This window comes from Saccopteryx bilineata, chromosome X (genome assembly GCF_036850765.1).
Source record: "Saccopteryx bilineata isolate mSacBil1 chromosome X, mSacBil1_pri_phased_curated, whole genome shotgun sequence".
Taxonomy (NCBI): domain Eukaryota; kingdom Metazoa; phylum Chordata; class Mammalia; order Chiroptera; family Emballonuridae; genus Saccopteryx; species Saccopteryx bilineata.
In genome coordinates this window covers 59,315,215-59,332,017 of record NC_089502.1, presented here as the reverse complement: position 1 = coordinate 59,332,017, position 16,803 = coordinate 59,315,215, and the positions used below count along the sequence as shown (strand labels likewise).

At 39.4% G+C, this 16,803-nt stretch overlaps 1 protein-coding gene across 5 annotated transcripts in view; it reads right to left on the bottom strand.

Moving 5' to 3' along the window:
* CENPI (centromere protein I) overlaps nt 1-16,803 on the bottom strand; it is a 65,331-nt gene extending 48,528 nt beyond the window's left edge. For 3 of the 5 annotated variants that reach the window (XM_066250063.1, XM_066250067.1, XM_066250068.1), the window contains exons 1-6: nt 16,697-16,803; nt 16,400-16,518; nt 9,755-9,996; nt 7,718-7,855; nt 5,759-5,877; nt 5,368-5,475 (exon numbers count right to left, since the gene is read on the bottom strand). In XM_066250063.1, the coding sequence (XP_066106160.1) occupies nt 5,368-5,475; nt 5,759-5,877; nt 7,718-7,855; nt 9,755-9,983 (594 nt within the window). In that variant the 5' untranslated portion in view covers nt 9,984-9,996; nt 16,400-16,518; nt 16,697-16,803. The remainder of the gene's footprint in view (nt 1-5,367; nt 5,476-5,758; nt 5,878-7,717; nt 7,856-9,754; nt 9,997-16,399; nt 16,519-16,696) is intronic. The other 2 variants (XM_066250064.1, XM_066250065.1) reach the window with 2 other exon arrangements.

The window sequence follows — 16,803 nt, the reverse complement described above, 5'->3', positions numbered from 1 at the left end:
AAAACTGAAAATAGAACTACCTTATGATCCAGCAATCCCTCTACTGGGTATATACCCCAAAAACTCAGAAACATTGATACGTAAAGACACATGTAGCTCCATGTTCATTGCAGCATTGTTCACAGTGGCCAAGACATGGAAACAACCAAAAAGCCCTTCAATAGATGACTGGATAAAGATGTGGCACATATACACTATGGAATACTACTTGGCCATAAGAAATGATGACATCGTATCATTTACAACAAAATGGTGGGATCTTGATAACATTATACGGAGTGAAATAAGTAAATCAGAAAAAACCAAGAGCTACATGATTCCATACATAGGTGGGACATAAAAACGAGACTAAGGGACATGGACAAGAGTGTGGTGGTTACCAGGGGAGGGGGGTAGGAAGGAGGGAGAGGGGAAGGGGGAGGGGGAGGGTCACAAAGAAAAGTAGAGAGAAGGTGATGGAGGACAATCTGACTTTGGGTGATGGGTATGCAACATAATTGAATGACAAGATAACCTAGATATGTTTTCTTTGAACATATGTACCCTGATTTATTGATGTCACCACATTAACATTATTAAAAATTTATTTATAAAAAAAATAAAGCATCGTGTGCCTAGTGTATAATCCTCACTTAAATTAACTGTTATGTCTTATTCATATTTGTATTCCTAATACTAGTTCAATACCTGGCACTGTATGTAGTTAATAAATGTTCAGAGTGAATTTCTACAGGATGCCTTACAACCTCAAACTTTGTATATCTAATTCAAATATATTCCTTCCAAACTACCTCCTACTCACAAATTTCCTTTCACTGTCAAAGCTACCATCATTCTGAGTCATGCTTACTTACAAACTCAGATTTCCTGACCTTTCTCTTAATCTTACCGAAGTACCAGCTCACATCAATTCTTTCTTTACAATCTCCCCTAAAATTTGTCCTTTTAAGTTTTCATTCTCTACCACCTCAGCCTAGGACAGTGAGTCTCAAAATTTTTGGTCTCATTTTTACATCCTAAAAATTAGAGAATACCCCAAGGAGATTTCATTTACATACATCAATCATATCTACTGATATTCATCATATTAGAAATTTTAAAATGTTTATTATTTCATTAAAAAAATTATGAACCCAATACATGCTAACATAAATGACGTATTTTACAAAAAATAACTATATTTCCCAAACAAAAAATTGACTAGAATGGCATAGTTTTACATTTCTACAAAAAGATTTAATGTTTCTGACTTAATAGAATACAGTTGGATTCTCGGCTTATTCTAAACATGTTAAGAATGTTTTATTTCTGATGATGGCCAGATTGGAGGGGGGGGGAGAATGGCTAAAAACGGTGAAGGGAGTAAGAAGTACAAACTGGCAGTTACAGAATAGTCACAGGGACGTAAAGTACAGCATAGGGAATATAAGCAACAATACTGTAATTATGTATGGTGTCGGATGGGTACTGGATTTATTATGGTGAGCACTTGGTAAGTTTTATAATGTCTAATCACTGGGGTATGTGTACACCTTAAACTAATATAATAGTGTATGTCAATTACAACTGAAAAATAAAAAAAATTACTAAAATAAAAAAACAAAACGTGTTGTTGTTCTGATTGAAGTACATGAAGGAAATCTAGCCTTACAGATAATGGGGTAGTAAAAAAAGAAATATTTTAATTGCTCTTTCAGAAAATTGTGGATATTAGTCCATGGTGCTACACTGAAACTCAATTAAGTAGTAGTTCCTTAAGGGTTAACTGCAATGGGCAATTGGAAACCTTATCAATGAACACTCTTTTACTCTGTTCCATTAAAATTCATTGCTATACCTTGCATTTTAAATGAATCTTTTACCCATGCTTGATTTTTATAATATCTGGAAAATACTGGATCACTGAGTTCCAAATATTGACATATTTCATTACACAATATTTAAAAATTACATTCATTAATAGTGCTACTACCAATCTCATCAGAGAAGTCTTTAAGTACCAGGAAGTTGTCAAGTTTACAATGACAGATACAAACTTTCGAGAACTTTGTAACTTTTACTTGAAAGCTCAAATATATCATTGGCAACAAATATTATCACTGGGTTTCTTTGAAATGACAGGCTTACCTCTGCCAAATACCCAAGTCTGAATAACCACAGTTCATGTCAGTCATTCTTTCAATTTAAAATGGCATTTTATGAAAAAAAGAAAAAAAAAGGGCAGATAGTTTAGCACGCAACTGAATCATGCAAGTGCTTTTTCCTCAGAATACCTACTGCAGAAGAGATTTATTTTTACTTCTCTTTCATCATACTGAATATTAAAGACTTCTCAAAGGTCAAAATTTAATAAAATTAATGAATTAATTCTTACTGCTCTATCTGAGACACCCTTAAGTGAAACTAGCATTTTTGGTTTTTAGTGCAGTGAAGAATACAATGAACACTGGTACAGCTTGGCTCCACTCTCCTGAGTTGTGCTAAGGCACCAGTCGCATCTACCATTGCTTTATCACCATCAGTGTAAATGTAAACAGTGAAAATAGCAAATAACATCTTGATATTGCTTTGAAAATAATTTTGACCTCTCAGACCTCCAGAAAGGGTCTCGGAGAGCCTTAAGGGGTCCACAAACCATAGTCTTGGACTTCACCATGTTAGACCTGGATTATCGTATTAGTATGCTAACTAGTTTCCTTGACTCTAGCCTCCCTCCTAATTCATATTGCTTAACACAACTAAATACGGCTTCTTACAATGTTCCTTTCAACATGTTCTGCCTAGACTTTTTCAATGATTTCCACACTGGATAGAAGATAAAGTTAAACTCCTTAGCATCACATTCTAAGATCTCTACAATCTCTCCTCACCCAACTTTTCAAGCCTTACCACTCACACCACCTGACAACTGTACATCAGTCTACTTAGGGTCTCCTGAAACACAACTTACACATCTCACAACTATGCTTGAACTATTCCTGTCATATCAAACATCATTCCCTTTTATCAAATCTCAAATTCCATTCAATTTTCAAGGCCTCGCTCAATACCCACACACTTTATAATGCTTCTTCTAATCACTGATTTAGTTTACTTTGCATTCCAGGATACAATACAGCAATTATTATCCTCACACTATCATATATTGTCTTTGATATTTTAACTCTTGGGTTAGTTAACTTTATGTGCTCTTCTTAACTCTCCAACTGGATTACACATCCCTGGAATACAGAAACCCGCTGCTAAACATGGACTCTTCTATATTGCCTAGTACAATGCAACTGACACAGTGGAAATGTCGATTTTTAAAATTGAGATCAATAAATGGAGGTGTAATGTCCCCTTCCCAAATGGCAAGAGGAATTTGGTTAGAACAGGGGTACTCAACCTTTTTATACCTACCGCCCACTTTTGTATCTTTGTTAGTAGTAAAATTTTCTAACCACCCACCGGTTCCACAGTAATGGTGATTTATAAAGTAGGGAAGTAAATTTACTTTATAAAATTTGTAAAGCAGAGTTACAGTAAGTTAAAGCATATAATAATAATTACTTACCAAGTATTTTATGTCGGATTTTCGCTAAGTTTAGCAGAATAAATCTTTATAAAACAACTTACTATAGTTAAATCTATCTTTTTATTTATACTTTGGTTGCTCCACTACTGCCCACCATGAAAGCTGGAACGCCCACTAGTGGGCGGTAGGAACCAGGTTGACTACCACTGGGTTAGATGAATGGTTCACATGGTCTGCAAAGACAGTCTTTGAAAGTCTTTCAGGTGGACAGCAGATTTTCTCAGTTATTAATGTTTTCAATGGGAGCAATTATGCTATTTTTTTTTTATTCAGTGAGAGGATGGGAGACAGAGACAGACTCCCACATGCACCCCAACCGGGATTCACCCAGCAAGCCCACTAGGGGGTGACGCTCTGCCCATCTGGGGTGTCTCTCATTGCTCAGCAACTGAGAACTTTTTTAGCGCCCAAGGCAGAGGCCATGGAGCCATCCTCAGTGCTCAGGGCCAACTCGCTCCAACCAAGCCATGGCAGCAGGACAGGAAGGGAGAGACAGAGAGACAAGACATAGAGATAGAGAAAGAGAGAAGCAAGAAGGGGAGGGGTGGAGAAGCAGATGGGCACTTCTCCTGTGTGCCCTGACCAGGAATCAAACCCGGGACTTCCACACGCCGGGCCGACACTCTACCACTGAGCTAACCAGCCAGGGCCTAATTATGCTATTTAATCAAAATCAGTCTAGCCTGACCAGGCGGTGGCACAGTGGATAGAGAGTCAGACTGGGATGCGGAAGGACCCAGGTTCAAGACCCCGAGGTCGCCAGCTTCAGCACGGGCTGATCTGACTTGAGCAAAAAGCTCACCGGCTTGGACCCAAGGTCGCTGGCTCGAGCAAGGGGTTACTGGGTCTGCTGAAGGCCTGCGGTCAAGGCACATATGAGAAAGCAATCACTGAACAACTAAGGTGTCGCAACGAAAAACTGATGATTGATGCTTCTCATCTCTCTCTGTTCCTGCCTGTCTATCCCTCTCTGACTCTCCCTGTCCCTGTAAAAAAAATAAAAAAATAAAAATCAGTCTACTGCCATCTCATGAAAAGCAATCCTCTCCTCATTAATTCTGATGAAGATTTTGCAGTGTTAATCAAGAAAATATAGAATTAGTGATGCAAAAGCCTTGTGAAAGTGGCTTAAAGGCGAAAGATAGCAACCACTGCTCTCAATCAGCAAAGAGACTCCAATGTGGAGTTCATTCTATATTTAACATTTGATTTCTTTGAAAGATATAAAGCAAATACGGTAAAAAAAAATTGTATTTGTTAATCTGAGAAAGATGGAAAGATGTAATGTTATTTTTCATACTTTTCTATGTTTGACACTTTTTCTTTTCTTTTTTTTGTATTTTTCTGAAGCTGGAAACGGGGAGGCAGTCAGACAGACTCCCACATGCGCCCGACCAGGATCCACCAGGCACGCCCACCAGGGGGCGATGCTCTGCCCCTCTAGGGCGGCACTCTGTCGCGACCAGAGCCACTCTAGCGCCTGGGGCAGAGGCCACGGAGCCATCCCCAGCGCCCGGGCCATCTTTTGCTCCAATGGAGCCTCAGCTGCGGGAGGGGAAGAGAGAGACAGAGAGGAAGGAGAGGGGGAGGGGTGGAGAAGCAGATGGGCGCCTCTCCTGTGTGCCCTGGCCGGGAATTGAACCTGGGACTTCCGCACGCCAGGCCGACGCTCTACCACTGGACATCTTTTCAAAGAAGAAAAAGCACACTGTGTGGAGCTTTGGAGCACACGTGTTGCAACAACATATAAGCACGTACAGTCTGAACGATGCCGTTTAATTTTTACTCACCAGTGCATCATCTTGCAATGAAGCAAAGAAGAAGCCATAGAGCAAGTTAATTTTCTCCTTGTGATCAATGAAGTCAAACACTGCAACCAGCCAACGATAAAAAAGAACCTATTGAGAGACAAAATGCTTATCTTTAGAGAAATAGAACTGGTACAGAAGAACCTAATTCCCCCCTCAGGGCTGTTTCAGAAGCTTCTAGCGCAAAGCAAGATAATAGATTTTACCTCTCGGTAAAAAATTTGTTTGAACAGAGGTCTCGCATCAAGCTCTTTTGTTCCCAATCAAAAGGCTTTGCACAAAAGGCCAATGCCATTACTCTGTAAGTGGCTCTTCCAGGACAGCCCTTAAGTGGTTCTGAAGGAGTTATCATCAAAATGCTTGAAAAGATTACCTTGGTGCTACCACAACACTTGCCCACACACAGCCAGGAGACCGCCTTAACCACAGAATCTTCGGATATCAGAGTTGCCGGAATCATGCATCTCCACAACCGAGAGTTTACCAGGCTCCCTGGAAAGCAGACAAGCTCTGAATTAAACTGCATTTTAGTATCTTGATTGCTTCCTACCTATGATTCCCTCTTGGTCCTTAAAAAAAATCTCACTTTATACCAAAGGCAAGAAAAAATGAGCAAGAGCTGACATCTCTTATCATCATGACAAAACACAGTTCAAAACAAAAAATGGACCTTTAATTTCTGATATAAACTATAAAGCAAATTCTTTGGCTCTAATACTTCTATTTAAAGAGGGAGGATGTGTTCAGGGTTTCTTGAGGTATTGATATGTTTGGGAAATAGAGAGTGGTGATGGGTGCACAATTGTGAATGTTAAAAACAAACAAACAAACAAATGAAAACAGTAAGAAACCTCACCCTGGCTGGATAGCTCAGTTGGTTAGAGCATCATCCGAATATGCCAGGTTGTGGGTTTGATCCCCAGTCAGGGCACATCCAGGAACAGATCAATGCTTCTGTGTGTGTCTTTCTCTCTACCCCCCACTTCCTCTTTAAAATCAACCAATAAATAATTTTTAAAACCTGAATTGGACACTTCAAAAATATAAATTTTATGAAATGTGAATTACACCTCAAAGAAGTTTTTACAGGAACATTTCAAGGATTAGTCTTTTGGTACTATTTTTTAATGGCACAATAGATCCTGATATATTTTAAAGCTACTGACAGTCATCTTACACGGGCTGCAATACTTAAAAATAAATAAATATATTTGTATTCTCCCCCTTCCCCCCCAAAAAAGTGGAGAGGGCAGCAGAATGCAAGAACTATCCTTGGAATTAGAGGGAAGTAATATTCTATACCAGTCCAATTTTTCCATCACACTCCCTGGCTTCCATTTTATCCTTCCGTTTGGGAAAAGAAGCAATGTTGCAAATAGTTTTGTGTATACCCTGTATCAGCTTCTGCTTCTTAAGGCTTCAAGAATTAAATAGGTATCTCATTAATTTCTTTTTTATATTTAAACATTATTTTTATTTGCATTCTAGTGTGGTGATAACAACCATTCACTGGGAAACACTATTCTCAACTTCTCATGCAAGTTTAACTGTCAAGAACGTCTTGGATACATGTGTCTTTAACCACTGTTTTATATGCCTTAAAGTGTGGCAATCACCTCCATTCACTATGATAACAAGTAGCACTCTTAGAAACATCTTACGCATATTTAAACACTGTTTCATATGCATTTTAACATGGTGATCACATCCATTCACTGAGATAATGCTGTTCTTAATTTCGCCTGCATGTGGTAGTCTCAGAAACATCTTACACAGGTCTTTTTTCCCACTGAGGGTGAAGACCTCTATTTTTTAAATGAAAATTATATATATTTAAGATGTATGACGTGATACATAGTGAAATAACTACTCCCATCAGGCTAATTAACATAGCTACCAGCCCTGGCCGGTTGGCTCAGTAGTAGAGTGTCGGCCTAGCGTGTGGATGTCCCAGGTTTGATTCCTGGTTGGGGCACACAGGAGAATGTAGACCACATCATAAATGAACCTAAAGGCAATGAAGTAGACCAAGTGATCTCTTAAGGTGCCTTCCAGCGACGTTATTTAAATTATATCTATGCTTCTTAAGAGAAATACTAAAAATGGTTCCCATGTATTTGGTGACAAGCGTCTATGCATTTTACTTGTAAAAATATGTGATAACTAGCAATTTTCAGCATGTGCACACACAGAAACTTTTGGCTCATAAAATAGTCCAAATGTGAGAAAGTCCCACTTCGGTTTTATGAAGACAATAGTAAAAAAGAACGACAACCGATTCCAACGAACAATCTAATAACAAATTTGTGACTGGTATATCCTGTCAACATACCATATTTGCCACTGACTACCACATTTAATAGAATGTCAAGTTCTTCCGGATTTAATCCATATTTCCAAGCCGCATTTTCCACAATTTTTAAGTGTTTTTCCATGTTTTCATCTTTACTCCGTGAAGTTTTAAGGGGACCTGGAAAAAGGAACCATATTAAATAGTGAGACCTTTAAGATTCTTACCATCTCTAACCTCAACAATTACAACTCTGGATACTTTAAAGCAGTGGTCCCGAACCTTTTTTGGGCCATGGACCAGTTTAATGTCAGAAAATATTTTCACGGGACCGGCCTTTAGGGTGGGATGGATAAATGTATCACGTGACCGAGACAAGAGTCAAGAGTGAGTCTTAGACAGATGTAACAGAGGGAATCTGGTCATTTTTAAAAAATAAAACATCATTCAGACTTAAATATAAATAAAACGGAAATAATGTAAGTTATTTATTCTTTCTCTATAGACCAGTACTGGTCCGTGGCTCGGGGGTTGGGGACCATGCTTTAAATCAGGCGTCCCCAAACTACGGCCCACGGGCCACATGCAGCCCCCTGAGGCCATTTATCCGGCCCCGCCGCACTTCCAGAAGGGGCACCTCTTTCATTGGTGGTCAGTGAGAGGAGCACTGTATGTGGTGGCCCTCCAACGGTCTGAGGGACAGTGAATTGGCCCCCTGTGTAAAAAGTTTGGGGACCCCTGCAAAATGAATAGTGTTATATATAAAATGTCTTCCTGAAAGCCCTGAAAGCCCTCAAGCCTCTGGAATATTTAACAGCAATGGCACCTTCAGTGAGGAATACTGAATCATGCTTTGGCATCGCTGCTTTAAAACTAACTAAAGCACTGAATTTAGACTATAAGCTATTGTAGACTGCAAGTGGCAAAAAGCCTTTGTAGATTCGAGGCTTAGCAAAAGGCTAAGTTCTCCCCCCTCCACCTCCATATTGGTTATGATGCTGAGTATTTGCACCCACTTTACTTGCTTCCTTAAGTTGCTGGAAGCAATTTATATGTCCTTCCTCTCACTCTGTTTGTTCAGATGTTGGTTGCTCTCACTTATGCATGGTAGGTGGATTCCTGTTTATGCCTTGAAGAGTTCCTGTTTTAGCCTCAGATGTGTAACTTTGTATCAAGGACTTCCCTGATTTGTATATGGCTATATAATATAGCAAACTGGGGTTATGGGGCACTCGGATATTGCCATCAGCATTGAAGAGTCCTCTCGATCCCATCCTTTTGCCTTAATGAGTCTGTTTTCTTAGTTCCCCACCGTTCTCCCTCAAGAGCCAGAATTACGAGCTGCACTGGTCCGCAGCAATAAATTATTTCAATCCTTTGAAATAACCTCAGGAGCTTTAAAAAATTCCAAATGCCCAGGTTACATCCCATACCAATAAAGTCAGATTGTGTAAGAGTGGATGCCTGGTATCAGTGTATTTTAAAGATTTTTCAGGTAACCTGACCAGGCACTGGTGCAGGGTGCAGTAGATAAAGTGTCAGTCTGAGACACTGAAGACCCAGGTTCGAAACCCCAAGGTTTAAGTGTGGCTCATCTGACTTGAGCACAACGTCGCTGGCTTGAGCATGGGATCATAGACATGACCCCATGGTCACTGGCTTGAGCTCTAAGATCGCCTGGCTTGAGCATGGGGTCACTGGCTCAGCTGGAGCCCCCTAGTCAAGGCACATATGAGAAAGCAATCAATGAACAACTAAGGAACCACAACTATGAGGTGATGCTTCTCATTTCTCTCCCTTCCTATCTAGTCTGTTCCTGTCTGTTAACCCCTCTCTTAAAAAAAAAATTCTCATGTAATTTCAATGTGCAGCAGTTCTGAAACTGCTCTGCTAGGAACCTGCTTTGCTATTATATACCTAGCACCTAGCATACTGATATGTACTAAGTGCTCAGTAAATGTCTATTAAACAGACAAAAGCATGTCTGAGCAAAAATGTTACCCTTTAAGATTCCTTAACAAAAGAGTCTAGAATATTTGATAAAAATAGGACTTGCGTAGGTAAAAGTACTCGTCTTACCTTTCTCAAAGTATCTCACTGCCTCCTGTAGAGCATCTTCCGCTTGCTTTTCCACGTCGGCATGGTCACAATTTTCCACTGGATTGTTCTGTCCATGTTTTGAGATGTTCTTTGAGGTGCTTAAAGCCTCTTTCTGTTTCCAGTCCAAAAGATCAGTCTGATAACCAGTACTATGTTGTATGCTTCTCCTTGGTGTCTGAGAGTCCTTAACTCTCTTTGGAGTTGACATTACTACACATGTTCTATACAGAAACAAGTGTTGTTACCATTAATCAACGAAACTGTCCCTTTCTTTTTTTTTTTTTTTTTTTTTTTTTTTTTTTTTTATAATTTTATTTTTTTAATGGGGTGACATCAATAAATCAGTATACATATATTCAAAGATAACAAGTCCAGGTTATCTTGTCGTTCAATTATGTTGCATACCCACCACCCAAAGTCAGATTGTCCTCTGTCACCTTCTATCTTGTTTTCTTTGTGCCCCTCCCACCCCCTATCCCTCTCCCATTCCCCCCTCCCCCCCGTAACCACCACACTCTTATCAATGTCTCTTAGTTTCACTATTATGTCCCACCTACGTATGGAATAATACAGTTCCTGTTTTTTTCTGATTTACTTATTTCGCTTCGTATCATGTTATCAAGATCCCACCATTTTGCTGTAAATGTTCCGATGTCATCATTTCTTATGGCTGAGTAGTATTCCATAGTGTATATGTGCCACATCTTCTTTATCCAGTCATCTATTGATGGGCTTTTTGGTTGTTTCCATGTCCTGGCCACTGTGAACAATGCTGCAATAAACATGGGGCTGCATGTGTCTTTACGTATCAATGTTTCTGAGTTTTGGGGATATATACCCAGTAGAGGGATTGCTGGGTCATAAGGTAGTTCTATTTTCAGTTTTTTGAGGAACCACCATACTTTCTTCCATAATGGTTGTACTACTTTACATTCCCACCAACAGTGTATGAGGGTTCCTTTTTCTCCACAGCCTCTCCAACATTTGCTATTACCTGACTTGCTAATAACAGCTAATCGAACAGGTGTGAGGTGGTATCTCATTGCCGTTTTGATTTGCATTTCTCTAATAGCTAAAGAAGATGAGCATCTTTTCATATATCTGTTGGCCATTTGTATTTCTTCCTGGGAGAAGTGTCTATTCATATCCTCTTCCCATTTTTTTATTGGATTGTTTGTTTGTTTGTTGTTGAGTTTTATGAGTTCTTTGTATATTTTGGATATTAGGCCCTTATCTGAGCTGTTGTTTGAAAATATCATTTCCCATTTAGTTGGCTTTCTGTTTATTTTGTTATCAGTTTCCCTTGCTGAGCAAAAACTTCTTAGTCTGATGTAGTCCCATTCATTAATTTTTGCCTTCACTTCTCTTGCCATTGGAGTCAGATTCATAAAATGCTCTTTAAAACCCAGGTCCATGAGTTGAGTACCTATGTCTTCTTCTATGTACTTAATTGTTTCAGGTCTTATGTTTAGATCTTTGATCCATTTTGAGTTAATTTTTGTACAGGGGGAGAGACTGTAGTCCAGTTTCATTCTTTTGCATGTGGCTTTCCAGTTTTCCCAGCACCATTTATTGAAGAGGCTTTCTTTTCTCCATTGTGTGTTGTTGGCCCCTTTATCAAAAATTATTTGACTATATATATGTGGTTTTATTTCTGGACTTTCTATTCTGTTCCATTGGTCTGAGTGTCTATTTTTCTGCCAATACCATGCTGTTTTGATTGTCGTGGCCCTATAATAGAGTTTGAAGTCAGGTATTGTTATGCCCCCAGCTTCATTCTTTTTCTTTAGGATTGCTTTGGCTATTCGGGGTTTTTTATAGTTCCATATAAATCTGATGATTTTTTGCTCTATTTCTTTAAAAAATGTCATTGGAATTTTGATGGGAATTGCATTAAATTTGTATATTGCTTTGGGTAATATAGCCATCTTGATTATATTTATTCTTCCTAGCCAAGAACAAGGTATATTCTTCCATCTCATTATATCTTTTTCGATTTCCCTTAACAATGGTTTATAGTTTTCATTATATAAGTCCTTTACATTCTTTGTTATGTTTATTCCTAAGTATTTTATTTTTTTTGTTGCAATCGTGAAGGGGATTATTCTTTTGAGTTCCTTCTCAGTTGTTTCATTGTTGGCATATAGAAAGGCTATTGACTTCTGTATGTTAATTTTGTATCCTGCGACCTTACTGTATTGGCTTATTGTTTCTAGTAGTCTTTTTGTGGATTCTTTGGGGTTTTCGATGTATAGGATCATATCATCTGCAAAAAGTGATACCTTTACTTCTTCTTTTCCGATATGGATGCCTTTTATTTCTTTGTCTTGTCTGATTGCTCTGGCTAGAACCTCTAGTACCACATTAAATAAGAGTGGAGAGAGTGGACAACCCTGTCTTGTTCCTGATTTAAGGGGGAAAGCCTTCAGTTTAGTGCCATTTAATATGATGTTAGCTGATGGTTTATCATATATGGCCTTTATCATGTTGAGATATTTTCCTTCTATACCCATTTTGTTGAGAGTCTTAAACATAAAATTGTGTTGTATTTTATCGAAAGCCTTTTCTGCGTCTATTGATAAGATCATGTGGTTTTTGTTCTTTGTTTTGTTGATATGGTGTATTACATTAACCGTTTTACGTATGTTGAACCATCCTTGAGATTCTGGGATGAATCCCACTTGATCATGATGTATTATTTTTTTAATATGTTGTTGTATTCGATTTGCTAGTATTTTGTTTAGTATTTTAGCATCTGTATTCATTAGAGATATTGGTCTGTAGTTTTCTTTTTTTGTGCCATCCTTGCCTGGTTTTGGTATGAGGGTTATGTTGGCCTCATAAAATGTGTTTGGAAGTATTGCTTCTTCTTCAATTTTTTGGAAGACTTTGAGTAGAATAGGAACCAAGTCTTCTTTGAATGTTTGATAAAATTCGCTGGTATAGCCGTCAGGGCCTGGACTTTTATTTTTGGGGAGGTTTTTAATGGTTTTTTCTATTTCTTCTCTACTGATAGGTCTGTTTAGGCTTTCTGCTTCTTCTTGACTCAGTCTAGGAAGGTTGTATTGTTCTAGGAATTTATCCATTTCTTCTAGGTTGTTGAATTTAGTGGCATAAAGTTTTTCATAGTATTCTACAATAATTCAAAACTGTCCCTTTCACTCCACAAAGACAGGGACCATATCTACCTGTTTCCCCAAAATTTAGTACACAGTACCTAACGTACAACAAGTACACAATAAAAAACCTGACAAAAATCTGGGCAACAAAACCTATAGGTAAGCTTTCTCAGAAAGTCCTTGACCTAAATAGGAATAGAGAAACAACTCTTCAAGGTAACATTCACCAGCTAAACTGACCTTCCTGCAGGAAAACACAACAAAACAAACAAACAAGAAAAACAGAAAGAGTACAGGCAACATATCCAGTTCTCTTAAAAGGCTATATATCACATGAGCAAGTCCAAATCTAAGCTATCTCATGAACTCAATCTTACTTTTTTTCTCCACTTGGCCTTGATTTTACTTTTCACCTTTTATGTTCCCTACTTTGCCAATGCTAAGTTAAAACTGCATAATTCAATGGATTACAAATTAATTTATGAACAATTGGCCTGAAAAACCAACTCTGGACTACAAGAACAGCTCTCAAAAACCAAGGAGCAAAGAAGAAGCCACAACAAACCTGGTAGGGAGCGCCTGAATCTCCCCTGCTTACAGGAACAGAGGGGGGTGAGGTTGAGAGCCCAGAAGGGTTCTCACTCCAAGGAAAAGAGCAGTAAATACTGCTCACAGCCACTTGCCTGGTGACCAGGGAACGAGGTGTGTTGAAAGGGAGGGTTGTCTTCCAAAAAGAAAGGGGAGACAGACGGTGAGGGGCAGAGAAATGCAGGGGATGACCTGAGAAGCTGACTCATTCAGTGCTGGAGGCAGCCATAGCTGGAAGAGGGGCTGATCCTTCCACAAACAAAAGACTAAAGTGCTTCCAAGTCACAGATCTCCAGACATCTCTCCAGCTCCAATCAGTGCAACAAGATACAGCTGAAAACAAGAAGTGGGGAGGAGTGGCAGTAACTCAGGTCTCCATGGAGATCTGAGATAAACCTCCCCCTTCTGAAGCTGAGAAAACACCCCGCCCCCAGAGAGAGTAACTGGCATATGAGGCCTTCAGAGTCTCAGGTTACACCCACCAGCATTCCTGGATACAGTTTCAAATAAGCCCCCTGCTGAGATCAGTAAACAAGACTAACACCTGTTAAGAAAACAAACAAATCAAGACTTCAAAGTAGCTCAAATCCTAAAGTGGATTACAAATAATATGTACATGGATCAATGGAACAGAACAGAGAACTCAGAAATAAACCCACAGCTATATGGACAACTGATATTTGACAAAGGAGTAAAGACAGCCTTTTTAATAAATGGTGTTGGAAAAATTGGACAGCTACCTGCAAAAAAATGAAACTAGACCACCAACTTACACCATTCACAAAAATAAACTCAAAATCGACAAAAGACTTAAATGTAAGCCGTGAAATCATAAACATTTTAGAAGAAAACATAGGCGGTAAGCTCTCCGACATCTCTCGCAGCAATGTATTTGCTGATTTATCTCCACAGGCAAGTGAAATAAAAGACAGGATAAACAAATGGGACTATATCAAACTAAAAAGCTTTTGCACAGCTAAAGACAATAAGAACAGTATAAAAAGACAAACTACACAATGGGAGAACATATTTGACAATACGTCTAATAAGGGGTTAATAACCAAAATTTATAAAGAACTTGTAAATCTCAACACCAGGAAGACAAACAATCCAATCAAAAAATGGGAAAAAGAAATAAATAGACACTTCTCCAAAGCGGACATACAGATGGCCAATAGGCATTTGAAAAAATGCTCAACATCTCTAATCATTAGAGAAATGCAAATTAAAACCACAATGAGATATCACCTCACAGTGGTCAGAATGGTGCTCATCAACAAAACAACACAGAATAAGTGCTGGGGAGGATGTGGAGAAAAGGGAACCCTCCTGCACTGCTGGTGAGAATGCAGACTGGTGCAGCCTCTGTGGAAAACAGTATGGAGATTCCTCAAGAAATTAAATATTGAACTTCCTTTTGACCCAGCTATCCCACTTTTAGGAATATACCCTAAGAACACCATAGAACTGTTCCAAAAGGAGAAATGCACCCCCATGTTTATGACAGCATTGTTCACAATAGCGAAGATCTGGAAACAGCCTAAGTGTTAAAAAGCTTTGGTACATATATACTATGGAATACTACTCAGCCATAAGAAATGATGACATTGGATCATTTACAATAATATGGATGGACCTTGATAACATTATATGGAGTGAAATAAGTAAATCAGAAAACACTAAGAACTATATGAATCTATACATAGATGGGACATAAAAATGAGACTCAGAGACATGGACAAGAGTGTGATGGTAAGGGGGGGCGGCTAGGAAGGAGAGAGAGGGTGTGGCGGGAGGGGAGGGGCACAAAGAAAACCAGATAGAAGGTGACGGAAGACAATTTGAGTGAGGGGTATGCAACATAATCAAATGTCAAAATAATCTGGAGATGTTTTATCTGAACATATGTACACTGATTTATCAATGCCACCGCATTAAAATTAATTTTAAAAAACTGCATAGTTCAAAAGCCAAATTGGTGGGCAAACAAAGGATTCTCAGAACAGAAAAATTCCCCATTAATTTATTCACTTACCCAATAAACAATTAGTGAACATCATCTATATACCAAGCACAGTTCTAGTTACCAGGGATAAGATAATAAAATAGTCAAGAGCTCTGCTTTCATGCAACTTAGGGGAGTGGGGAGGAATATGAGGGTCAATACATAAAGTATATAGTTAACAATGAATATAACACACAGTGATGTGAAAGAAATGGGGCAGAGGTGAGAAGCTACTTTGGAATAAGTGGTCAGAGAAAGCCTCCCTGATGGACTTTAAACTGATATTGGCATGCCAAGAAAGAAGCAGCTATGTGAAGATGTTCTGAAAAAGTATTTATGTCATAGAAAGTGAAGAGTACTACTTGCTAAGACCTTAAAGCAAGAGCTCTCTATGTGTTAGAAAAACAGAAGCAACAGCAGTGGAGGAGTAGGAGAGGTAGTGAGTGACACGGTAGAGGCAGAGAGTAGTGGGAGATGAAGTCAGAAAGGCAGCCAGGGAATACCATATTGGGACTTGTAGATCAGAGTAAGGGGTTTATTGTGAGTACCACGGCAACTTCAGGTGAAGGGAGTAGTGTTACAGAGGGGAATGATACTGTCTGATCTATGTTTTAAAACCATTTCAGCTACAATGTTAACAAAATGTTAGGGATGAAGGAGTGGAAACGTCCATTAAAGAGAGTCTTGCAGAAGTGCAGAACTGTAACCGCAGTCTGAATTAGGCCTAAAGTACAGTGCTGGAAGATGTCGAAAATGATTGTATTTACGATATATTTTGGAGGTTGTATGGGCAAGGCCAGGATAAAATACTGGATGTAGGGAAAAGAAAAGAGAGGAATCCAGAAGACTTTAAAAGTTTTGACATCAAATTACAGAAACGAAGGGAATGATCAGAATAACACCCAGTCCTACCTCTCTAGAACAGAAGAGGCCAGAGCAGGTGCGCAGCATGCGTGTCTACGCCAGCGGGAGGTCCCAGGTTCCGAGCTGTGTCCTAGGTTCCCAACAAAGAACGGGCAGGCCAGCAGCTTCTGACCGCACCCGGTTGACCAGTCAAGAGTTTTCAAACACTCTCCGCCCACCCCTCTTCCTGGACAGGGGTAAAACCCGACCCCAGCCACACCGTGCAGGACAATCCTGCTCAGAAGTCAAGGAGATCCCCTTCGCTCTCCAAGCCCCCCTTTTGCGCAGCTATTAAAAGCACCTTACCTAACAAACTCCTCTGCCGCGCAGTCGGGGAGGCTAAACATCCCCTCCACGATTCAAATCCGCGGGCCCCTCCCTGCGCATGCTCCTCGGCTGAGACGCAGAGGCGG